Source organism: Pelodiscus sinensis, chromosome 1, assembly GCF_052426305.1.
Source record: "Pelodiscus sinensis isolate ZL-2025 chromosome 1, ASM5242630v1, whole genome shotgun sequence".
Lineage (NCBI taxonomy): Eukaryota > Metazoa > Chordata > Testudines > Trionychidae > Pelodiscus > Pelodiscus sinensis.
This window is the reverse complement of record NC_143052.1, coordinates 169,565,273-169,591,144: the sequence shown is the minus strand read 5'-3', so window position 1 is coordinate 169,591,144 and position 25,872 is coordinate 169,565,273. Positions and strand designations below refer to the sequence as shown.

Sequence of the window (25,872 nt, the reverse complement as noted above, 5' to 3'; positions counted from 1 at the left end):
TTTAAAAGAAACCAGCCCTTCAATAATGGCAAAGTTGTAAGGTAATCAGAATCAGCTTTTTTTTAAAAAAAAAAAAAATTTCCAGAAGGTGTTGGACTACGCAAATACTTGTGTAATAATTATCTGTATAAGCATGTGGACTTATTTTTCTTACCCTTCCTCCCTCCTCTGTCATGGTTACAAACTCTTGCTTTAGTTTCAGATTAGATTAACTCTTTTGGACAGGAATTGTGTCTTCCTTTGTGTCTGTACAGTGGGGCTTTTGGATGCTATAAGAGTATAAACAAGAAATATTATTTTAAAAAGTTCAGCCACATTCCGAGTGTTGTGTACCAACTCCCATACATGAATCTTGGCCCTCTGTGTGTGTCTATACTTGTTGTTGACACCAATTTTTAGCTTAACTAAAATAGAAGAGAGAAACAGGCTTTTTAAAGTTGTGTAGTGCTTTGTCTTCCATCTGTTACTAAATCTGCTGCTTTCAAGATTAGAAAAAAGCCCCGTAAAAAAATCTTTTAACAGGAGGGAAGAAAAATACAATTCATTTAATTCATATTTTATGAGGAAGCAGTAGAACCCAAGATCTTTGTGTTTCAATCCCTTGACTTTTTTCTGTTTCTTCCCATCCTACCAAACAGCATTGAATAAAACCTTAATGAGCATTTTAATATCCTCCTATTTTTAGTATAGTTTAGAGATGCATTACACTTCTTAAATCTTGAGACTATGTGAATCTATTTTATTTTGCTTCCAAACTGACTAGTTATTTTAGCCAAGCTCTATGTGAACTAATTGGAAATTGGTCTAGACTTTTATTGTTTTAATTAAGAATCAGAGCCACATCATACTTTTATTGAGATGCTTTTGATTTTGATTTTTAAAAACTGCAGACAGTTTGCTAGCAAAAAAAACAAAAAACAAATATAAATTGCCATTTCAGAGTTTCATAAATCTGAATTAACTAGTCTTATTATATATTTTAGAAATGTGCATGTCTGTCCAGCCATCTGTGAGTGCTTTCGTTCAAGAACTCTTAAAGAGCTAGGACCTTCCTCTTATCATAACTTAAAGGATGGCCAGGGTTTGGTTGTGCCAGGACAATGGAATGTGAATGGAATATGGTTGTTTCATATCAAATGGAAAGGGAGGGCTGTGATAGCAGGATAGTTATACTCATAAACGGCTCAGTGAACCACGGCGAGATCTACTCGCTAGCCCCGCACCACGCATGTGCCATACCAGCACTGTGCAGGCGCACAGCACCGGTGACTGGGGTGACCGGCTGACAGCTACTCGCCACGGGCTCATAGATATAGCGATTTGTTGAGCCCTGCTCATAAATGACCACAGGGGAACATCAATGCCCCAGACCTACGTAGTTCCACTGGCAAGCAGTGTGGTCTCTGCCACTCTGGCCTCCTCTGGGAAGCAGCTGCCAGCCGCCACACAGCCCCCGCTGCCCCTGGCAACCATGCTGCATGGACTCCGCCTCTCCAAGCCACTCCCAGGGAGAAGCTGGCAGGTGGCCTGTTGTCAGCCGGCGGTCAGGGCAGGGTGTGTGTGTGTGTGTTTCCGAGAAAAGGTTTAACGTCCGTGTCTTTACTGCTAGGACCGGGGTCCCATCGCAGAGGGTGGCCAGCAGGCCAACAGATGCCCCGTTATATAGGAAGAGCTTATTATACCTTAGATTTTAGCTGCTAGAACACAGGGGTTCCTTCGCAGCGGGCAGCCTAGGAAAGGCTGAAAAGGTGCCCCAACGGATCTTGTCACCTGGGAGTGACATAGATCCAAACGCCCAAGCTCTGCCTATGTCTGTCCCTTTATGACCGGCTGAAGTTCTTTTAAATTGTGTTTGGTTCTGTTACAGCAACTGAAGGGGTCAGGTTAAAGCTTAAACAGTTACAGGTTTATTAAAAGACTTATAAAAGCATATGGTTACAATGGCTATTGCTCTATTTCTTAAATGCTAGCATATATATATATATATAGATCTTAAAAATGGTTACAGGAAAAAGGTAAAGATAGAAATAATGGTACCAAGTGACAGCTTAATCTTTAAAGAGCTCTAAGTCTATGTATATATATACTTAAGCAAAGGACCACATCCAGGTACAATTTTTACCCCTTTCTGTGCCTCTCGACTCCAGTGTGTCAGGCCAGGGCCGGTCTCTCAATTCCTAGGAAAGATGAATACGAGGTGGGCGTCCCCTCTGGAACCTCGGGAGATCAAACACCTAACCCGACCAGCAGATAGATGGTAGATTGACACTCAGAGAAAATGTGCTGTTGGACCCATCTATATACCCCTGGGGGCCTGTATCTTCTTTCTTATCTAAGATGCCGAATTGTACTGGTCCGTTTTGTGGCGCCAGTTCTTACAAGCAAGTTTCAAGTTAATTTACACTTTCAAGAGAGGGAACTAAATTGTGAGTACTAGACATTTTTTTTACTGGGCGAGAGATTCCTCCCCCCGTGGACGGCTGTGTGTTCGTATCAATATGGGTTAAGTCAAGGACACTCCTTGGCAGCCTCTTGGTCAGCAATTGGCGTATCTCTGTTTACAGCCATTCACGGTCACAGCAACCTGGGCCTTCTGCTCTGTGTGCCCTGTAGGCTCCAGGCAAGCAAAAATGGATGTTACAAGGGGGGGTTCCTGTCTGGCTACACCTGTGCAGCCCCTGCCACCCTGAGCCAGCCTCAGGGAGCACAGCAGGTGGCTTGAGTGGCCCGGTTGCCTCTGGGCCAGACCAGGGGAGAAGCCATCAGACATCCTGTGCAGCCCCCTGCCCTGGGCCAGACCCAGACCTACGCAACACCAAATAAGTCTTTGAGTAAAAGCATAAATAGTGATCTCATGTCCACGAAGCTTTGTGATCTTTCCATTTCATTGCTAAGGCGCTATTGTCGCATGACATTCAAGCCACAATCTCTTTGTTCAGTCCCAGTTTCTGCGAACAACAGTAAATACAACTCCTTTTGGATTTAAAATCTCGCTAAATAATTCAGTAATGCACATTACAGTCTCTGATTAAATTTTGCAGAGTAGAGAGATTGTTTTCCAGGTAAGTCATCACTCAGTTCAGTTAACTCTTAGGGTCTCTTTCATTCTCAGTCCAAATACCACAGGGTCCATCCATCTTTATCACTTTGCCTTTTAATTTTTCTGTCAGACTTTATATAATAATTTGCTACAGTAGTGCAGCCATTTTTTTTGAAACTGCACTCTGTTAATTTGCAGCATCACCGTCTCTTATTTCAGAATGCCTAGGGTTAGACGCTCAGTGGATGTAAATGGATGTAGCTCCATTAACGTAAAAGAAGAAGGACTGCTGCTTTATGGAACCCTGCTGGACTTGTTGCAGGAAGGAGGAGAGATTATCAGGGAAATGGTTCAGGCTTCCTGATCCTCCAGTCCATGCTAGCTCTGATGGTGGTTAGAACTACTCCTAATTATCTCTGCATTCTGCAAATGGCGTTGGGTCTTAAGAGGATAACCTTTAAGCCAGTGGAGGAGTGATGATTGAATGAAGATGCCTGATGCTCTTTTCTTCATGTGGAGAAATGCACCAATAGGGATTTCCCCATTAGAGGGGAATTCTCTGCTAAGCATTTGCGCTTTGGGTTGTGGCCCTCTGCACCACCAAAGAGAGAGAAAAAAAGTTCCCTTCATTTGAAAATTTGGCTCACTATGTTTATTTTGGGACATTAAAAGATAGCTAGGAAATTAAAGGAGATATTAAGGTTAGTGCATCATTTCAATTAACATTATCCTAATTACCTGTCAACAAGTAATCATCTGCCTCAGTAGCTAGAGTTAAAATTAATGCTGACTATGAATAATCTTACTTGATTACTTGCCTTTTCAGTAAATTTAAAGACATCTTAGATATATGCAACTAATCCATTTTATATGGGTATCTGTATTTTTATTTTAGTGATTCAGTGTCTGGCATCATCTATAATAGTTTTTAGGAACTGAAAAGAAGTCTCAGAAAAAATAAACCATTTTACCAGAATATGGCCCCATTTTGTGGTGTATGAATACTTTAATCATGTAGTTGTGGTTAAAACTGTGTTTTTGAATTAAAAGATGCTTTCATTACTCTTGCTTGTTGCACTGTATCTGTGAAAAAGGTAATTGAAGTAGGTAAAGTCATTATATTATTAAAGATGAAAGTGTTCATTGTTATAAAAGAATATTTTTTTCAAAAATAAAAAAACAAGAACAATACATGACTATATCCATCCACATTAGTCAAGCAAGTATAAATGAACCAAATGCATATGTGTCATAAATTCAATAAATGAACAGATGGAATGTTTTTCAAAGTGTGTGTAGGGAAGAAAACAGCCGGTTGTAACACAGAGAATTACTGGATTTTTTAATTAAAATTTATATTTAATGTCCAATCGTACAAACCAGAAGGCTTAATTTTAATGCTCTTTGTTGGGACTTAAAAATTCTGGATTCAACTATTATTTTTGCCCTGACTTTGTAAAACTCTGGACAAATCACTCACGCTCTGCCTCAGTTCCACATCTATAAAATGAAAATAATATTTCATGCTTTACAAGGAATATTAGGAAGAATACTTTAATATGCATGAGGCAACAGGGCATAGGCAGTAAAAAACAAAAGTTCCAGGAAATCTTCAGGCCTTTCTGATCATAATGGTCTTGAATGTTTAGAGGCTTGAGATTAAAACTAATTTGATGTATCACCAGTTGAACAACAACAACACAGCTTTAAAAATATACCAGTAGTGATTTCTGTGCCCTAAACAGCAACTTTTGTTGTACTTTGCTTTATATTAGAGAATGTTGCCATCTGGTTGATTTGCGGGAAACATTCTAGGTTTTAAGGCCCACGATTTATCACCCATATCTCACTCTATGTCATCAAACAATGAAGGAGTGGAGTGTGTTGCAAATGGTTTTCTCCTCCTTGTAAGGCAATCAAAAAAGTTTTTCTTGCTATTGTTCAAAATCACTTTTGAAGAGACAACCACTATGTTAACAAATGCAGAGACATTTTAGGAGTCTACCTGACTTATGAGTAAAAGTTTAAAAAACTGGTCATGTTAATTTTGAGAGAAAGAGACTGTGCAGGGGGATCTGATAAGCATTCAAATATGGTAAGGGTTTTATAAAGAGGACTGTGATCAATTGTTCTCCATGTCTACTGAATTTAGAATAAAAAGTGATTGACTTAACATAAATCCACTTTGCTACAGATTAATATAAACTATAAGGGCAGTTAAGTTCTGGCATGGACTTCTAAGGGAAGTTGTGGAATCCCCATCACTGGAGGTTTTTGAGAACTGGCTGGAAAAACACCTGTCAGGGACCTAGTTTTACTTTGTCCTCCACCAGTACAGGGTCGGATTACATAATTTCTTGAAGTTGCATCTCACTTCCAGCCCTACATTTCTGTGATTCAATCTCACAGAAAATCAATGGGAATTAGGAGCCCAAGTTGCTAAATCTTGTGAATACGGGACCGTAGCTTCTGATTAACTCAGGTGCTTGAAAACTATCATCTACAGCTCTAGTTAGGTTGGCCAAAGTGTTATATAAGGATGAGATGCAGTCCACAGAATTTTAGTGTGTGTGGTTTGTGGATGCTGTAACAATAGGTATGTAGTTACTAATACTATTGAGTGTGCCAAGTGATATGTGATGTTACTAAAAGAGTGACTTGACTGAAGCAAAATCTCTGAACATAACCAGTGTGAGCTAGATGTTTCCAGAATCCTGAGAAGACTCAGACATAACTCAGAGTGCAGAGTTAAACAATGGATCTTCTCTGCAATCAAACTGACTCCTGCTTATATCAGCATGGCAGTTGCCTCCTTCTAGTTATTTCATGTTATGAACAAAGCTGCCTAACCACAGGGAGTTTACTATACATTTATATTTATTCTATTAAGAAAGTAACAGTAGGGTCAAGCACCATCTAGATCATCCCTGAGAGATGTTTGTCTAATCTGCTCTTAAATATCTCCAGTGATGGAGATTCTACAACCTTCCTAGGCAATTTATTGCAGTGCTTAACCATCCTGACAGGAAGTTTTTCCTAATGTTACTTATATTATGTATACATTTGCTTTGATTTGAACATAGCAGAGATTATATGTAAATTAGTTTAATCCTTGAAGCGGTGGGCAAATTTTCCCTCAGGCATTTGGTGTCATGCCTTGAGCTGGATGCTGATTTCTGGATAGTTAGTTTCATTCTTCTCTAAGATCAGAAATTATTATTCTTGCCCAACCAATATTACTATCATCTGTTAGTGCCCATTAACAAGTCTCCCTCACTTTGTAAGGGTAGTGTAGTGTAACTATTACCAGATATCTATCTAAGAAGGAATTTCACATTATGGGACATAATTGTGTACTTTGGTGCATATAACATATCTTTTTAACATGTTAATTACTTTATAATGCTCATTAAAGTCAGTTCTATTTAATTATAATGGCAGTCACCCTCCAGGCAATATTACAGTTTGTTCTAGTGATTAATGTGCCATATTCATTATTTAAAAAGCTTGTTTTCTTAATTTTTCTGGCCTGGGAATATTTCCCACTGAAGAACAGGTGTAAACATTAGCGTATGAAAGGTGGAAAAGTGATCTCATGTAGCTATCTGATGTTTTCCAAAATAGAATATTCTGCAAGTATAGACTGTAGAAAGAAGAATGATATTATTTATCAAAAGTAAAATAACGGAAGAAATATTAGGGAAACTTTTTAAACCACAAAATAATCTGTCATCCAGCCTGAAAATAATGTAAACATGTGGGGAAATGCTGAACTCAAGGACCCCATTCCTGAACTGTCTTCCTCCTGTGAAGTGCTGATCATCCTTGACTACTACTGAATTCACTGGGACCTGATGGTGTTCTGTGAGATACATAATTGGGTCCTTAGCAAATGATACCTTTCTGTAGCTAGGAAGAACTGAAATTATGGGCCAAATTGTGATCCCCTGAGGCATGTGGGTAGCACCTTGCTTCTGAAGTTAGCCATACAGAAGCCAATAGAGCTACATATATAGTAAGGATGGTACTCGCCAGAAGGAGTTCAGAATCTATCTGAGAAATCTGTGTCCAATGCTTTTATCTTCCTTATTGAAGTGTTTTCCTCTATTTCCTTTCATCTTTTCTTATTTACAGTCCCTTCCTAAGCAAAGGAACATTGATCTTTATTGCCTTGGCAGTGCACATCTAAGTATTGTTTCTGTATGTGTGTTTATTGTTTTCTATATATTCAAATCATGTTTTACTATAAGGAATTCTGATTACAATCTTACCAAAATGAGTGCCATTAGCTTAGCAGATCTGCATTTGCTCAGCTGAGAGTGTGACCAAGAGATGGGAAGGATTTTCTAGGCTACTGCTGTTGAAGACTTGCACCTCTTTCCATGTCTACTCACAACTTTACTAATACAATTATCATAGATGTTTCTACATGTTGGATGTCAAATGAAATTTCTTAGGGGTTATCAAATGTTGCTTTATGTTAAGTATCCCATGTTTAGGATGATTGTAAAATTATTTTGCCTGCTAGCAAAGGTAAGGAGTTTGAAATATACTATGCTCTGGATCTCAGCAGACAACTCTGTCTTAAACAAATGTGTGGGAAGAAGACAAGCAAACCGAAAAAGAGCAGCTTTTATAGTTAGTAGAAATTTCCCCTTTTTCCTTCCATTAAGTCTGTCTGAAAGTAGGTGTTTTAACATACAGCCATTTCTCGTTAACATGTGTGTGTTATTTAGCATGATAGTGGTTTGTTTTTCATCTCCCACTCTGACACAGCATGTTTCATCTATATTTGGTTTTTACCATATGAGACCTTTAAAATGGCTCAGCGAAGAAATGGATTCTTGTCACTTAAATATTCACTCTCTAGATCTGTGGAAATGTCATCATTTTAACAGTATTTTAAATTCTTTTCCCTAGATGTTTGAATATGAAATTAGAGAGTGATATGTCAAGAATTTCAAGGTACCCTACTTGTACCTGTAATAATCTGTTAAGCATGTTTTAATTTATACATTTTCTACATACTTGTATTTACAAATTGAACCATTATTATGCGTTTCCTTTGTTTGCATGATATGATTTTATTTTATATTTTTTTCCACTCACCAGATGTTTCCAACACTTTGCTTCCCACCACTGTCATCCCCTCACTTACCACTGCAACAGTCACAACCACTGTAACCTTAACAACCAGCACAACCACATCGGCAACAGCCATCAGCACCAGAGGTACAGTATTCTTCTTTGTTATGGCCTGAAAAACCCATTATAAATAGGAAATTACAGGGAATTTTAAAGAGGATAGAAAATGCTCAGAGAGAATTTAAATATTTTGCCTAAATATTTGTTTTGATATGGTACTAAATCTACATGACAATAGTTAACAAGGTCTAAAAAGGTGTAATAAAACATTCTTACCACTCCAGCAACAAGTGTAAACTTCGATAGGGTGACTTAATTATTTATTTCAGTTTGCACTTCATTTTCTAAGATTAGCAAATTTAACTCTTATATAAATGCAAATACAATATTTTAAATAAACATTATTTTAAACTGGTTATTAGAAATATTTATAATATTAATATTTTAAGTACTAGTAATTATTATTTTTGCTTACTGGTGTAATGTGGAATACAAGATATAAGTATCTTGGATTTGGAATTTCTGTAGACTTAATCCTGCTTGCAATACAATCCAGATCTTTTTCAGGCTTGTTAGTTTTAACCTTTAAGGTGCTTTTAATTTAACAAATGTCTTTATCTTATCTGAGCTTCTGTATATCACCTGAATTTTCTTTTCCATAGATCTATATTTTAAGAAGATTTTTCTTGTAGTGTTCTGCCCTGTATTGGGGGAGAATCTAGATTCAGTCTCTTATTTAAAGGCCTACCATATATTGGGAGTGTTGCAAAGGGTGATTGGCTTTGGAGGATTGTGTGCCTTGCTTCTTAAACTAATATATCCTCACTCTTAAGGAAGAATTTTCATGTAGTCTAAAACAAAACCAAAAAAAGGTTAGTTTACGCTCTGAGTTGGTCTTGAAGAAAAAGTTGGAGGAGGCTCTTCCATCATCCATTGAAGGCACAAGTGAATTAAAGAGAGAGAAATAAGTCTTGGAAGTATTTAAATGTATTTATATAATGCAGTGTAAACCTTTTGGGAAAGCTAGGACTACATATGTGCTGCAAATGTCTCTGCAGAAGCATTTTCTTGATAAATACATTAAAACTGTTTTAAGTGTATGACCTAGCAGCTAAAGCACTGAATTGGGCATCAGGAGGCATGCTTTTTATTCCTGGCTCTGCCATTGCCTGGCTGGGTGACCTTGGGCAAGTCACTTTCAACTTCATTTAATTTAGTTTCCACCTCTGTAAAATGGGGATAATGACTCTGCCTTTGTACAGCTCCTGGAAACCTGTGGATAAAAAACTCTATGTAAGAGCTCAGTAGTATTTGGAATGGTAGGGTTTTTTTCCTGAACATATCTAGAACCAATGTTAAAAAGATTAGGCATCCTGGCAACAATATGCATAGTTGTTTCAGTAGTAGTACACTAATATTTTACTACTGTGATTTCTGCATGAAATTAAACTGACCAGCAATCCTATAATACATTTTTTTTACTTTATTAATCCTCATACAGTGTGAAAATGTGTAACTTTTTACTGTTAAGAGAAAGGGAGAAACATTACAGAAATACATATCATCTACAAGAAAGGGAGATGTCAAAAGCAGCAGCAGGGCACCAAATCGGCATGTTAGGGCTATAATAGCTTATCTTTCCTAAATTAAAAGCTAGATATTAGAAAAGGAGAAAGTTTCCTACAAAAGGGTGATTTTACCCTGTGGCATTTCATTAGGACTGTGCATTTATTTAGGAAGGTGTTTGGAGGCTACCAGAAGAATTCATACATTTTTGAGAGCTAGAGATGTGGATGAAAGACATATATCTAGGTCTTTCAGGCTGGTGTCTGTTCTGAAATAGCTGCTTTTTCTTGTTGCTGTAGGTTGTTAAAATAACTGAGCTACACTAAACTGCTGATGTCAAAACTGTATCTTTTTACATCAGATGGTGTTACTTCTTCACACAGGATCTCACTCCCTGGCTTCTTATATGCTAATTTTGATCATTTGGATGTTCTGCGTTGTGGAACGGAGGCTAGTTTAGAAATGTTTCACTTTTAAGCTTCCATCCCCCTGTATATTAGAATATGTTTAATCTGACATTGGAGTGACCATTAGGATGAGTTCAGATAAGCAGGCAGAAGTCCAAATTATTGACTGAACCTCATCCAAATTTGTGGATCCTGTTCCTTTTTACCAGGTTTTATGTCCATTTGTCTGCCAGAGTAGCACAAAGGGACCTTAAGCTTGCCCCCAAATGTATGGCCAAGTAGTCCCCTGAGGTTGCATACCTGGTTTTGTGCCACACTCACAGCTCTCCAAAATGGAAGCTGCCTTTTCCCCTATATCATTTTTTCTTTAGTTGTATCCCTTTCCTGCCTGGTAGGAGAAAAGCCACAGATCTTGTAAGCCTTGGTAGCCATGACTTAAATAGTTAAAGAATTAAATACAAAACAAAAAGATACAGACATGAATATAATAATGTGTGAACAGCCAGACCGCAAAAGAGAATAATTCATTATTTAATATACACTGTATTAAACTTTACTGCTCATACGTGGGTGATTCTATCTTGACTGACTCACTCGTGAAACGATTGTTACAAAATGTGCAAAGCTTTATATAGCAGTGCCTCAAAACATCTGCAAAAGTCACTGCACATAATAGGGGATACAGTGCTGCTTCCAGTCATCTGTACTGGGAACTTCAAGAGTTTGTGTTATATTCAGGATGTTTAAAAAGTCAATTTTTAAAAAATTCACTGCACATCCTTTGCCTATTTCACTTCTTTTTAAAGACTCTATAAAGAGGTATAAATGACATTCATGGAACTAAACATAAAATTTGGGCACAGTAAATGAATGGAAGGTAATGAAGGTTTGATCATTATGGTTAATTTATAAATGTGAATATTTTTATTTAATCTCACAGAATTTCAACAGTCTGATCTGGGAAATCATATTACTCTCATTTTTTTATCTCACTTTCCTTTTTATCCTGGTGTCTGTACAGGAATAAAAAATTGACTAGAGCATCTGTTTTATTAAAGCAAGTTAAACTGTAAGAATTACGTGGACAGTGCTTCCATTTCCCAGCTCCTTTGATATCAAAAGAATATTCAAAATTACCAATTCTTTGCTTGTGCCTTCATTTTTCTTCCACGTGATCTCATTAACGTATCTCAGTGCTTTGAGATAGTGACAGAGAAATAAACCACAAGGCAACAGAGAAGTCATAGAGGATGCAGGGGCAAAGGAGGCTGGTGCTGTTAAACAGTGACTAAGGAAAGAGCTATGTCTCAAAGATAGCTACTGTGCTTTTACTCACATTCACCACTTGTAATAAACACAGCAATCAGTGTAATCTTAAAAGCAGTTTTGTCCAACAGTGTTTTAAACAGCTAGTTGTTTTATAGACTACTTCATAACTGTATAGCTGTAGCTTAAAAACAAATGTGTGTGTTTTCACTCAAACCAGATAAGGAAATTGCAACTCTCATTCCTCTTTCCCTTCCCCAGTTTAAATCAGCTTCCAACAGTTTACCAACCTCAGGATTTTCCTATAGACCTAAACATTCAGCCTAAATCTGAATATGGACTACTTTCTAAGATATTTGTTTTCCAGAGATCCTGTCAAGTGATTTAACATCTACACACTATACGTCTACACTGGCCCCTTTTCCGGAAGGGGCATGTTAATTTCAGAGATCGTAATAGGGAAATCCGCGGGGGATTTAAATATCCCCCGCGGCATTTAAATAAAAATGTCTGCCGCTTTTTTCCGGCTTTTAGAAAAGCCGGAAAAGAGCGTCTACACTGGCCCCGATCCTCCGGAAAAAAAGCCCTTTTCCGGAGGATCTTATTCCTACTTTGAAGTAGGAATAAGATCCTCTGGAAAAGGGCGCTTTTTCCGGAGGATCGGGGCCAGTGTAGACGCTCTTTTCCAGCTTTTCTAAAAGCCGGAAAAAAGCGGCGGACATTTTTATTTAAATGCCGCGGGGGATATTTAAATCCCCCGCGCATTTCCCTATTGCGATTTCAAAAATTACCATGCCCCTTCCGGAAAAGGGGCCAATGTAGACAAGCCCTATGAGAATTGATTACCACTCTATAATGACTTGATTATTATTATTTGATGCTTTCTTTTCTTTCCTAATCTCCTTTGTTCTGTTTCACTGAGTTTCCAAGGCTACTTTCAGACTTCTCACATGAAGTCTTAAAGCTGGAGGTCTAAGAATATCGTGGAAACAGAAAGAAACAGAGAACAAAAAAAATCCCAATTTAAACAACAATCTTGACTCCAAGATCAAACTACAGAACTTCTTTCCTAGTTCTAAACATAATACTAGCATGGAGGCTCAGTCCAGAAAAAGTATTTTTATGTAGTGTTGAGGATTTTAGGACTAAGTTACAAAAAATCTAATCCGACTACACAGCAACTTCAATAGGCACCAGTTATTTATACAGAGGTTCAAAAATAGTTTTTGTCTTGAGCAAAGGAATAGGATTATTACCAGCTCTGACTTTTTCTCAGCATGCTGCATGTTTTCTCTGACTGCACAAAAGCACTAAGATGCTATAGTCCTACACTTAGGAGAATTTTTTATTTGAGAGTCCTATGTATTGAAAGACATCCACAACTTTTTTGAGAAAGGGATTCTCTGAAAACCATCCAAACAGAATTCATCTCACAGGTTGTTAAAGGGTAAAAAGTTATCTTCCTTCCACTCAAATTCCATGTATAACAGACAAAAAAGTGTGGCATATGTTTACACCTACACAGGCCCTCTAAGATGTATATGGAAAGAGCTTGATGCCTTCAGTGTCTTATAACCTTTAATATTGCTGTTATCAATCTCTATATAAAGCCAGCTATCAAAGGGTATGTCTACACTACCACCCTAGTTCGAACTAGGGTGGGAATGTAGGCAACTGGAGTTGCAAATGAAGCCCGGGATTTGAATTTCCTGGGCTTCATTTGCATAAAGCCGGGCGCCGCCATTTTTAAATGTCCGCTAGTGCGGACTCCGTGCCGCGCGGCTACACGCGGCACGGACTAGGTAGTTCGGACTAGGCTTCCTAGTCCGAACTACCGTTACTCCTCGTTTCACACTCATTTCACACATTTAAAAATGGCGGCGCCCAGCTTTATGCAAATGAAGCCCGGGAAATTCAAATCCCGGGCTTCATTTGCAACTCCGGTTGCCTACATTACTACCCTAGTTCAAACTAGGATGGTAGTGTAGACATACCCAAAGACACTAAAAGAGAAAAGGTATCATCCTAATGGCCATTTTTATCTAATGTCTCGAGGGCTGACATGGTTTCCTACATTTTATTCACATCTAGAGATTTCCAATAGTAAAGAATAAATGGAACATATAAGAAACAAGACAGAACATTTCCCTTTTTACCTGTTTTTTCTTCTTCTTTCTCCTGTGAAAGGGTGTGCCTACCCTACAATAAAATCCTTGCAGGTTGCCCATGTCAGTTGATACAGGCTCAAGAGGCTCAGGTTCCTCAGTTATCAAGCTGAACTATAAATGCCCAGGCAATTTGATAGCCCTGCAAAACCATATCAGTGGACTCAGGCCAGCTGTGTATGTTTTTATTGCAGTAGAGACATAATCTAAATGAGTGTTAACAGATTTTCCCCTGCTTTTTATTGCCAGAAAAAACGATAAATGTTTTACTTACATCATACATAGGATCTTCCACACTTTGAATTCTGTACCTTCAAAAAGAAAGGTCAGAGTAACAGAAATTTACTTGACTTTTCAGTGTTAGCTGCAGTGTCTTATTTTTTTAACTTGATGCTCCACTGCAGACTTGAAGATAACTAACTGCCCCACCTCTGGTCAAAGAGCACTTTGTGAGACCATTTCTCATGCTGAGCAGTCCCTTATGTAGAATTGTGGCCCAACTGATTTCCATGGGATGACCCATGGTTTAATGTGATATTCATACATTTTAATTTGTGAGTCTATTAAGGCCACAAGAGGACCATTAGGTTATCTAATCTGACATCATTTGTAAGAGTGCACCATAGAATTTCACCCAGTTACTCCTGTGTTGAGCCCAATAACTTTTCTTTGAATAAACTATATTGACCTGCCACAAATGTGATTTGAAAACTTCTGTTAGTAATTTGTTGCAATTGCTAATAATCCTCACTGTTTAAAAATGTGCTCCTTACTTGTAGTTTGAATTTGTCTAGCTTTAATTTCCAAACATTGGTTATTAAGATTTTTTTCTACTAGATTAAAACCCCCTTTAGTATCTGGCATTTTCTCTACTCATTCAGTGTGAATAAAAGCAGAATCAGAATCTGCCCTATTAATTACACTTGGGAGGGCTCAATCCACAAGTATCTGACTCTTATTCAGATCTTCTTGTGGTTTTGGTTTGCATTTTGGGGGGGTTATTTATTCCCATATATAAATACAGTATCGAGGATGCCAGATTTCTAAAGGAAATACAGCAAGCTTCTATTTAACAGTTAGGGAAGATATGCCAGTAGCATCTGTTGAGCTAGATGCTTTGTTGCTGTGCTTAGTTTAAATCCAATGGCATATGTTTCTAGATTTTTTTAGGATTTTTTTGTGGACTTTAATAGTGCTCTGTAAAATCTCAGATGATTTTTTCCCCTAAAAGTACTCCACAGTTCAGAATTTTGACATGTTTTCTCTACTATATAAAAAAGACAAATGTAGTATCACTACAATAATGTAGAATCACTATAGTGAAAAACGTGGCAAGTTAACTATATGTTTACATTATAATGTGAAGTGTTAATATCCAAAACAGGTTCTAAAATGAGGAAAGGAACAGGTAGAGAAAAATACTTGATATGTTTCAAATTTATTAGCAACACTTTTAATAAGGAATGTACATGTCTATCTCAGTAACCAGAAAAATAATCAGCTGTGCTTTTGAAGTTGAAAAGATTACTAAATCTGCCCTTGCTATCTCTGACACTTGAAACACAGCTAATAACTTCCAGCATGAACTTCATGAACCACTGAATTGATACTAATTGTACTAAGATTTTCCAAGGAATAAAGATGACCTTGGGAAAATCTGAAGCTTACAGGATCACCAATAACAATAAAATAATACCAAATCTGCAAAGTATGACCTTGGTAATGGGTCTAATCTGACCTATTAATGTTCACACTGATATAACATTGAAGTAATATATTACGGCTGTCTTAAGTTCAAAATCTGGCTATGTCTCTATACCTAACTGTATTTGCTGACTTACCTGATTTTTAAATGATCACCAGATACACATTCATACTGATTATAATTTGGCATCCTCCAGAAAATGAAACATCAAACAGATTAACACAAAAGCTGCCTGTGCGTCTAACAAACTGGATTAAAAATGTATCTCCTTAAATAGGAAACAGAAAAAGCAAAGAGACTATTGAAACAGGTTCACTTGTTTAAAACAGAAGGACAAAAAATCTGTCAAGGCTACAGTTATGCTTCACCATGTCTATCAGTAGAGGGGAACGGGGAAAACAGATGCAATAATGTTAAAGGGGAAAAGGGCAATATGTTTAATCCCAGTGATTCATTGGTACTGGAATCTTAAAACTCATCCCTTAACACAGTGTAGATGAAAGACACAGAAGCATGGGGTGAGGGTGGGGAATCTGGTTTGAAATGTACAATAATCTAAATGGTTATATCTAATCTTGGCCACGGTATTTTTTTTCATCTTCCAAAAATTACAAACTCATCTACTTTCAGGAATACAGGGTGGAAAACCCTTATTCAATAACACTTGACTCGCTGGCTGAGAATAAAAGACTGAAAGGAAAAGTATAAATGGAAGAGAGTGAAAAAAATGAAATTCAGAACCGACACAAGGAAGTGCTTTTCACTCAAAAAGAAATACAATTTTTCAATAGCCTATTGAGCCAAGTTTGGAATTGAAGGTACTGAGGTCATTAAAGAAGAAGCGAGATACTATTCTCGAGGAACTGTGTTAACCAAGATGACTTGCAATGGGCTGAATGGCCTTTTCCCTTTCCCCAAATTTATGTTCTTTTTGAAAAACTTTGATTACAAGTCATCCTGCTGTGATTTAGATAGCATGAATTCAGAAAAAGTGAATCAAATCCCTTCAATCAAGGATGCTTGGGTTTCTTTCCAGTCTGAATTTTTTCAAGTCTGTAATAGAAAACTACCAGTTGAAGGGGAAAGAAGTAGCATGAGAGGCAATTTACCTTAATATGCAATTTCCCTTTCTACCTGATAAAAGGTAAGAGACCAGGCTTCTGGCCAGCAAAGGCCAGCATTATAAATCACTAAAGGGTTATGTTATGGCCTTTTAGAAATGACAGATATGTTTTTAAGATGCCATTCTATTTATTTTAAGACAGTAAAAACTTCTTTTGCTAATATGTCAACAGGACAGAACAGATTATATTCTGATCCATCTAAAAATGAGACAACTTGTGTTTATGAATTCAAAATTCTCAGTCATCACAGATTTTTTTGAATTACATGCAACAGAGAATTAGCTGTTTGTGACAATATTAAACACCAGGAAATGGTAAAAAATATAACATTTACCAGCTCTTCTACTATTTTCAGTAGTGAACAAAGAGTTTTTAATGTTTGAGGATGCAGAGTCGGGTATGATTTAAATATTGTTCCTGTTGCTGGAATGCATGTGGAATCTAAGACACAACTTTAGATTCAACGTTAGTGTTGTCCTCCATTTTGACCTTGTACAACCAATTTCACATAGAATAGAATAATAGAATAGAAGCTGTGTAGTTCCTCTTATTACTCTTTATTAATCTAATAAAATGGATTGTTGCTAAGCACCTCCACAGACTGGAGCTTGGTGTTGTACCTTCTGCTGTTGGTGTACTATTTGGTTCTTCTTCAAACACTGTCCCTGTGGATGTTCCACTTCGCACTAGACCAATAGGGACATATATCTGAAAAAACTCCTGTGGTAGCTCAGGTGTAACTCAGGTGACGTTTTACAGTGTGTTTCCATAGCTGCACCTATGGAGTGTTTCCATAGCTGCACCTAGGATTCTCCTGTAATTTTGAAATTGGTTGCGTCCTTTTCAGAGACAGAAGAACTCTATGTTGTTTATGCTTTAAAGAGATCTCTGAGTTTCCAAAGGCGGCTGAATTTTGGTGCACTGCAGCCTCTAGTCATTCTTTGAAACATCTGTTTCCCATATTTCCGGAGTTACTAAAGCTAAGATGAAATGAGTCCTTTATTACCATCAAGTTGGCACTCCTCCCACCACATGATATTGCGCCAAGTACTTTCTGAGAGCTATTATAGGCTTACAGTCCATTTGGGACTCTTTTGTATAACACGTCCCTTGCAGCATAGTGTGACTTTTGGGAATTCTGGCAGCAAGACCATAGGAAACCAATTTGCTAATTGTCTTTGTGTGACTGGGACACACACATCCTTCCTTCCTGGCACATTATGGTAATGCCCCCTCATTCTGACCAAATGCTTTCTATTGCTAAATTCTCTGACTCCACTGTGAAAATGAGGGATTCTAGTCTTGACTTTGGACACAGAATGAACTTCTCCACATTTATTATGAAAAAGTAAGACATTTTGTAAGTGAACTGTTGCATTCATGTGTAATTCTGGAGTATTCACAGAGTCTGCAGCAACCTAAAGTATAACTCCCAGTCCAAGCAGTTGAGTTCCTCTTATTACTCTAATATAATGGATTGGTTGTAAGTTCCCACATGGACTGGGGTTGTACCTTCTACTATTCAGTTTTTCTTCAAGCAGTGTCCTTGCAGATGCTCTACTTCCCAACAGATCCAGAGAGACATATATCTCAAAGAACTCCAGTTATAGCACAAGGTGAGTAACTTCTCCCTGCAAGTAAAAAGTAAGAACCACCAGGAAGCTCAGAGCAGGGATTTTTGTCTTTCTGGTTGTGTGACCAGTGTCACATACTTATGGATGAAAGCAGAATAAATAACAAATTAAAAAAAACACCTTGCACTTTGGGCCCTGATTCAGGATAACATTAAGAAATGTGTTGTTTAAGTGCTGCCATGAATAGAGATGAGAAAGATATCGCAACTCTGTGCTGTGTCAGTAGGACAAATATTCTGGGAAGTGTATGGATTGTATGTGTCACTGGGAGCCTGGGACTGGCTGTAACCCCAAGTGGGAAAGTTCCTGCAGATCCTCCAGGAATCAAAACCATCAATGGAAGAGGTGGGAGGAGAGGGTTGTGATTAATATGAAGAATTCAGTTTGTGGACATCTCTAGAGACACGTCTCAGTATTTTCAGACGTCAAGAGAGACAGACAGGTATTTGGGTATAAAAAGCTGAGCTTGAACTGACACAATAGAGCATTTTGATTCATCAAATTGTCCATGGTAGTGTCTTAATCCTTGTTGAAGGGTTGGAAGGACTTTGGCTTACCTGTGGTAAAATTTTAGAATCTGTATAGGAACTTTTATTGGTTTCTTCCCCAAGAATATATGTACTTTGCTTTGTGAATTCTGGCTGGTATCTCTTATACACTGTTGTAGCCTCTGGAGAGGGTTAGTCACCAGTTAGTGTTGCAGAAATCACAATGAGGTGCAGAGGGACTGCAAGCCTGAATCCCTGATCTGGAGAGAGATGCAGAGCTCAGCATGAAAGGGCTGATAGATCAGAGCATGAAACTTTAAGTGGGTGCCCTGGAGGAAGACTGGGAAGAGGTCAAAGGTGCAGTTAACCATTGAAACTGTGACAAGGGATGCTTCTCTGATTTGGGGCCTTGGTTCTATATAAAATACCATATTTGTTCCATTGCTCAAATAATCAGAGTCTGGTCAGGGCCTGAATATAGTTGCAATATGCTAAGCTGTCTAGCTTTTAACTTGATGACTGCAGTGTGGTAGTACTAATACTTTCTGCTCCTAGAAATTTTAATAAGGAACTCAGAAAGAACTTTGAATATTTAAATCAATTAACTGTTAGCTAAAATTCACCATCTTTACTCTTATTGGTCAACCAAACAATTTTAAGGCCATGGGTGACACATAGCTGGAGTAATGGAAGGGAGTGGCCTTCTAATTTGAAATAGTGAATCTCTGGAATTTTTTAGCCTGAATATACAGCCCTGCTTCAAGAAAATTATACTCTAAAATTACTACTAGTGAAATTTGGAGGTAAAGGATACAGTCACATGAGAAATTACTTTTTTTAAACATTTACTGTCTTAGGTTTCCCCACCTGCTATACTATTTCTTCAGTTCGAGATTCTTTTACATTTTTAGGCAAATATGACTGTAAGAAGTCTACTTTATGTGCATTGATATTATTTTTAATTTTATAGCATGAAAAGATCTTCTTCCTGGAATTGCTGGAATTTGATCATGTGTGTCATATGCAAAAGATTCTTTAGAAAATCATTATTATTTCAGTTATTTTGCAGTATTTTCAGTACAGGAAGTCCCCGACTTATGCGGATCCGACTTACGTCGGATCCGCAGTTACGAACGGGGCTCGGCCCGGAGGACACGGACTGCGGGACCTCGCGGTCCTGCCGCCCGTGTACTCTGGGGCTTTCTCCGCGTCTCCCTGGTCTGCAGACCAGGAAGACGCGGAGCAAAGCTGCGGAGGGGCTCGGGCAGCGGGGCAGCCCAGGCGCGCCTGGGCTGCCCCGCTGCCCAAGCCCCCCCGTGGCTTTGCAAAGCCTGGGGAAGCCGGCAGCGGGACAGCCCAGACGCCCCGCGGCTGTCCCGCTGCTGGCGTCCTCAGAGGCTTTGCTCCCCGTCTTCCTGGTCTGCTGGGGTGAGGGGGGGGCGCAGACTAGGCTTTTCTCCGTACGCCTGTGGCAGAGCAGCTGGGGCGCTGCTGGTTAGTCCCGCAGCGCCGCTCTGGACGCTACTGGACCAACCCGGCAGCACCCCAGCTGCTCTGCCCCAGGCGTCCTGATTCAGCCGCTGCTGGTCAGTTTCAGCAGCGGCTGAATCAGGACGCCTGGGGCAGAGCAGATGGGGTGCTGCTGGGTTGGTCCAGTAGCGCTGAGGAGTGGCGCTACTGGAGCAACCCAGCAGCACCCCAGCTGCTCTACCCCATGCGTCCCCAAGTCAGCTGCTGCTGAAACTGACCAGCGCTGACTACAGGAAGCCCAAGGCAGAGTTGCTCTGCCCCGGGCTTCCTGGAATCAGCTGCTGATCAGTTTCAGCAGCAGCTGACTTGGGGTCGCTTGGGGTTCTTAAGTTGATTCTGTATGTAAGTCGGAACTGGCGGTCAGTTTCAGCAGCGGCTGAATCTGGACGCCAGTTCCGACTTACATACAGATTCAACTTAAGAACAAACCTACAGTCCCTATCTTGTACGTAACCCGGGGACTGCCTGTATAGCAAATGTCTTCTACAGAGAGAAAGGAAAAATAAAATGGCAGGCAAATAACTTCAAATGTTAAATCATGGTCAGCTGAAGAGTGCAAGCATTGTACAAGAGTACATGTCTAGCATTGGTAGAGTCTTGAAGCACTGAAGGTCAGTCAAGAGCTAATCTCTAATGTGGGATTTTGGTCAAGAACGATAACTGTCAGTAATGACTTCTTATATTAGTGACTGTAAAAAGCTGTCTGATGTATTTGATGATTTCTGAAACAACATCTAGAGCACTATTGCTTTTCTTTTTACTTTCAAAAAATTATCCAGTTTTTTTCTTTGTTTGGAAGATGATCAAATTAGGTCCACATCATTTGATAGTTAAAAGCCGTGCAAAGCTCACTGGTTCCAACTCAACTAAAACTGGACCCCTTTTAAATTTGGTTTTGACTGAGTTTTTGTTTCCAGTTACCTAGTGCCAACAGATTAACAAATGTTGCCGGAGTTCATCAATTTGTTGTTATTTAAGGTGTTAGTCACGCTCTCTAACATACTATTGTATGACACTACATTGACTACTAATTTTTAAGAAAATGATGTAGAGCTGCATTAGAAGCACTACCTCCATACATGAGTAGTGCAAAAACACTTGTAACCTGGCCATCCATTTACTTTAATGTTTGAGGCAGCAAGAGTTAGAACTAAAATACTTATTTTTCCAAAGGCAATGAACCTTTTATTAAAACTATATTTTGTAAGTCATCTTCTCTGTGTCAGTCACATCATCTTACTCATGAGAAAATTTCAGTTTTTCAATTACATTAATTTTACATTGCAGTTCATTTACATTACAGCTTCACATTAATTGCATTAGTCTGGCTACATAATCACAAAGTATGGTATTAATGGTAGCCCAATGGAAGTGTATCCCTAGAATTCAACCTTGCAGGTTTCTTTTCTGCTGGGCAAATGTTAGTGCCTAGGTGCAAAGATGTGAACCGGATCCTGCAAAGATTTGCAGGGGCATGGTTAACTTTATGCATTAAGAGTAGTCCCCCAAAGGCAATATTACCCTTAATAGTGAGTAAAATTAAGTCCATGGGTAACTGAGGTCTAAATCTTACTCTCTAAATGTCATTTATCAAAATCAGTACTGTATATACTGAAGAGTCCAGAAACTGGTGTACACGATACTGCTGTGAATTTCTGCTGAGTAACTTGGGCCAAATATACTTTCAAGTGACTCTTTTTTACTTTATTATTTAGCTATCATCTGGTTAAGCCATGGGAATGCCTTGTAGGTTATTCCTTAGACCACAAGCATCTTGTAGAATGGACTAAGTCAGCATTTAGAAAGCACTTAGTATATAGCTCTTTAATAAGAATACTCATTCATGATGTGACTAATACACTTGCAAGGCATTCTACTGCTTTGTAAAGTATTTCATAAAGGAAGCAGCTTTGCTCAAATGGGAATCTTGAGATAACATTGAAAAACCTCTTATGTGCCCTCTAAATAGCTTGTGGATAGGTGAAAAGAGGAAGGAAACTCAAATATATGTATTAATTTGTACTTGCCCCCTTTAAGCATGCAGTACATCATGTTTGTTCAGAATGCATCATGTTAGAACATTACTGATACCAGGGCTGCTGCTAGCCTCTTCCCAGTTGTGGTGGGGAGAGGGCTCAAGTGTGCTAAACAGAATATGTGGTAGGGGAAAGGGCTGCGCTATATATCTTGTGGACACAAGTTCTTTGTTTATTTAACAGTAGGGAACCTTGATTGTAATCTGGGGGTGGTGTAGGTCTTCCTCCCAAGGAGGTCAAGTTTCTTGGGCTTCTTAGATTTAGGAGTAGGTCCTGGGGGGCCCTGGTGCTCTTTCTGCCCCACAGCCTGCATAACTAGTGAGCTGGGGGAGGATGTGAGAAGTGATGTTTGTGACTTGGCTGGGGGACAAAATATCACCTTTTTACCCCCTTTTGTGTGAGAGGGATTGAGGCTGGAGTTTGAACAACTTGTCTGCAGTTTTACTGAGTGGTGATGCCACTCTGCCTGGAGTGGCCGCCAAAAGGATATGAACCATGGGGTCAGAGTCTTCATGGACCTCCTCTGCCTGGACACCCAGATTAGCTGCCAATTTCCTAAGCAGATCCTGGTGAGACCTAGCATCCATTGATGGAAATGGTGGGCCTGGGTCCCCTAAAGCCTCATCCAGCGAGTAGGACAATGACTTTCTAGCACTTGATTGTTCCTTCATCAGTTTTGCAGCCTGTGATGCTGCTGTCACTGGGAGTGCCATCCAGTACCTTCCCCTATAATGGGGTCATACTAGGTCCTTGTCCCTAGGGTGGCTCGCTTCTGACAGGGGAACTCAGTGTAGGGGGAGTCAGTGATGGGATGCTCCCCTGACGTGTGGACCCCGACACCGACCCTGGGGGAGGTGGTCCTTGGGCTTGATGGTATACTCACAAAGTCCAGAATGGCCACCAATGAGGTTGCCATTGGGGTGGCCAAGTGCACCTGTCCGAAGGGCTCCAGAATCATGATCTATGCTCAGAGAAGGAATGGTGCCGGGACCTCGACCTGCAATATGACCTTACTGAGTGTACAGATCTGGCCTCCAACTCTGCTGAATAATCCAAGGCTGACCATGGGGGGCCTGTTGACGCCTGCTCCCAGTGGTGTTGGGTCATGGCCGTTGGCCTCTCTCTGTGCACAGGGCCAGGTGCCAGAGGAGGCATCATTTGCACTGGGACCTTGTACACCAGTGCCAAGTGTTGCGGTTGGGAGGACGCGTACACTGGCGGCACTGGAGCAGTCTGCGGAGTAAGGCCTCCCAATGCCTTTCACGGGAGTGTGGGTGTTGGCTGCACTACACTGGCCTGTGTCTGGGCCAGTGTCCATGTTGGGGCCAGTGCTGGCGTCAGTGCCGGGGCCGGTGCAAGTGTCGTTTCCAGTGGTGATATTGGTGCCAGTGTCGAAATCGGTGCCAGCACTGATGCCGTCCCATGTCTTGGTGCCCATGTCAGTGCCGGGTTGAGCAAATCCAGAGCTGCTCATGGTACTGGGGATGGTGGCATTGGTATCTGTGGGGCTTAGGCCCCTGCCTCCAGGGAGGTCAAGTCAATGAGTGCCCATGATGCATCAAAGATCTCAGGCATCGATGGCTGGCGGAGTTCCTCAAAAGTCTCTTCTGGTACGGGACTTTTTTTCTGAGTGGACATGCACCTTTGCCTGGGTGGTACCGGGACATCCTGGAGCACCTTTGAGGCCAAGTGCCCCTCCTGTGTCTGCTTCTCTCTGGGGAGCTTCCCTCTGGTGTCCTTGGTTCTCCTTGGTGCTGGGGACTGTGAGCGGTGCCTAGAGGACTTTGTAGAGGTATTCTGGTGTCTGGGCAGCACCCCAGAAGCCTCCCACACCAAGGACTGTGCACTACGCCCCAACAGGCCCCACTCCAGGGCTGGTGGCTGTAAAGCAGACTCCATCAGGATCGACTTGAGCCTTGAGTCCCTTTCTTTCTTAGTCCTTGGTTTAAAACTCTTGCAGATGTTGCAGTTTTCTGCATGATGGGCCTCCCCGAGACACTTAGAACAAGAGTCGTGCAGATCCCCACAGGGCATAGGCTTCAAGCATGATGCACACACCTTGAATCCCTGGGACCTCCCCAGCCAGGGAGAGGCCATAGGGGAGAAGCCCTTATCTAAAACTATTTACAGAAACTAATACGGTACTAACTAACTGAGAAACACTTAAAAGATCTAAAGAACTATATACAGGCTAAGAGCAAAGATGCTCCAGCTACCCAGACGGACGCTTAAAAAGCAACTGAGGGCATGAGGGGCCAGCAGGGGTATATATATACCAATATGCTGGCACCACTCCACGACACTCCCTGTCTGGCCCATCGGGTACTGCTAAGGGAAGAAGCTCCAGAATCTGTGCACATGGCGTGCGCACACCTAATTGGAATGGACATGACAAAGCACTCAAAGAAGAACAATACATTCCATAAGAGTGCCAGTTTTTCTGAGCCACTTGTAAGATACCCTGTAAACTGGGACAGTTTACATATTCTGAAGGTCATTCACCTATATTATCTGCCACTGTAACAAATACCCCAGTTAAAAATATTATAGGGTCAGATCGTTGGTTCCAGTCTCATAGCATAAAACAGTTTTAAAGCTAGCGTAATTCCTCTTCTGGCATTGAGTTGCCAAAAGAAGCTTCTTATGCCATATACCTTCAACCTCTAGGCTGTGTCTACACTGGGCCTCTTATTCTGGAAAAGCAGCCGCTTTTCCGGAATAACTTGCCAGCTGTCTACACTGGCCGCTTGCTTTTCCGGAAAAGCAATGACGATCTACTGTAAAATTGTCAGTGTTTTTCTGGAAAAACTATGCTGCTCCCGTTCGGGCAAAAGTCCTTTTCCGTAAAAACTATTCCGGAAAAGGGCCAGTGTAGACAGCACAGTAGTCTTTTCCGCAAAAAAAGCCCCGATCGCGAAAATGATGATCGGGGCTTTTTTCCGGAAAAGCGCATCTACATTGGCCACGGACACTTTTCCGGAAAAGCATCCTGCCAATGTAGACACGCTTTTTCCGGAAATACTTATAACGGAAAACTGTTCCGTTTTAAGCATTTCCGGAAAAGAGTGCCAGTGTAGACACAGCCCTAGTGTATTGGCTGGAGCTAAAGCAAAAGGGGTGTGTCAGGGTATCCCTGGTGAAGTGCAGGGAAGCTACTTAAGAGCCACGGGCAGATGACAACACAATAAAAAACCCCAGGGATTTATTTTGTTTTGTTTTTAGCTGCTATAACTTTTTGCCTGGGGTCAATGCCAGTGAAGGTCAAAAATCCTGTGGCTGAAAAGGCATCATAGCCAATCCCCATGTTTCCTATTTTGTACTTACAGTTATGGTGGCCTACAGGTTATCCTCTACCTTACTACTATTTGGGGACAGAGAGGACAGATATTTTTGAATTAATTCCACAAAATACATCCAATATTTTATTTTGTATGTGTTGGATCATAGGCACTGATTCCATAGGTCCTCTGTGGCTCAAGCATTCTGAGCACCCATAAAATCAGATTTAATTTTTGTGGGCACCAGCATGCAGACTGTGGTCCCGTCCCTGAGACTCCACCCTGCAAGCCTGCTCCGAACTTGGGCTCTTTCCCCTAAAGCCCTGGAGGTGCTCTGACCTTAGGCCCTGCTGCTGCTTGGCTCTTTCCCCAAGACTCTACCCACCACTTGTACACAATCGGGAGAGGGCAGAAAGGAGAACCCACCAGCAAACCCAAAAGTCTGCACCTGTGTGTTGGACTGTCAGAACCAAAATAAATATTTTAAA

General features: G+C 40.2%; 1 protein-coding gene across 6 annotated transcripts in view; it reads left to right on the top strand.

The window, feature by feature from the left end:
* Nucleotides 1-25,872, top strand: part of CADM2 (cell adhesion molecule 2) — a 1,018,160-nt gene that overhangs the window by 948,523 nt on the left and 43,765 nt on the right. For 4 of the 6 annotated variants that reach the window (XM_075909639.2, XM_075909633.2, XM_075909667.2 and 1 more), the window contains one exon: nucleotides 8,153-8,272. The exons of 1 other annotated variant lie outside the window; for it this stretch is intronic. In XM_075909639.2, coding sequence (XP_075765754.1) covers nucleotides 8,153-8,272 — 120 coding nt within the window. Of the gene's footprint in view, nucleotides 1-8,152; nucleotides 8,273-15,924; nucleotides 16,757-25,872 lie in introns of those variants that run through there. One more of the 6 variants, XM_075909657.2, reaches the window with a different exon arrangement.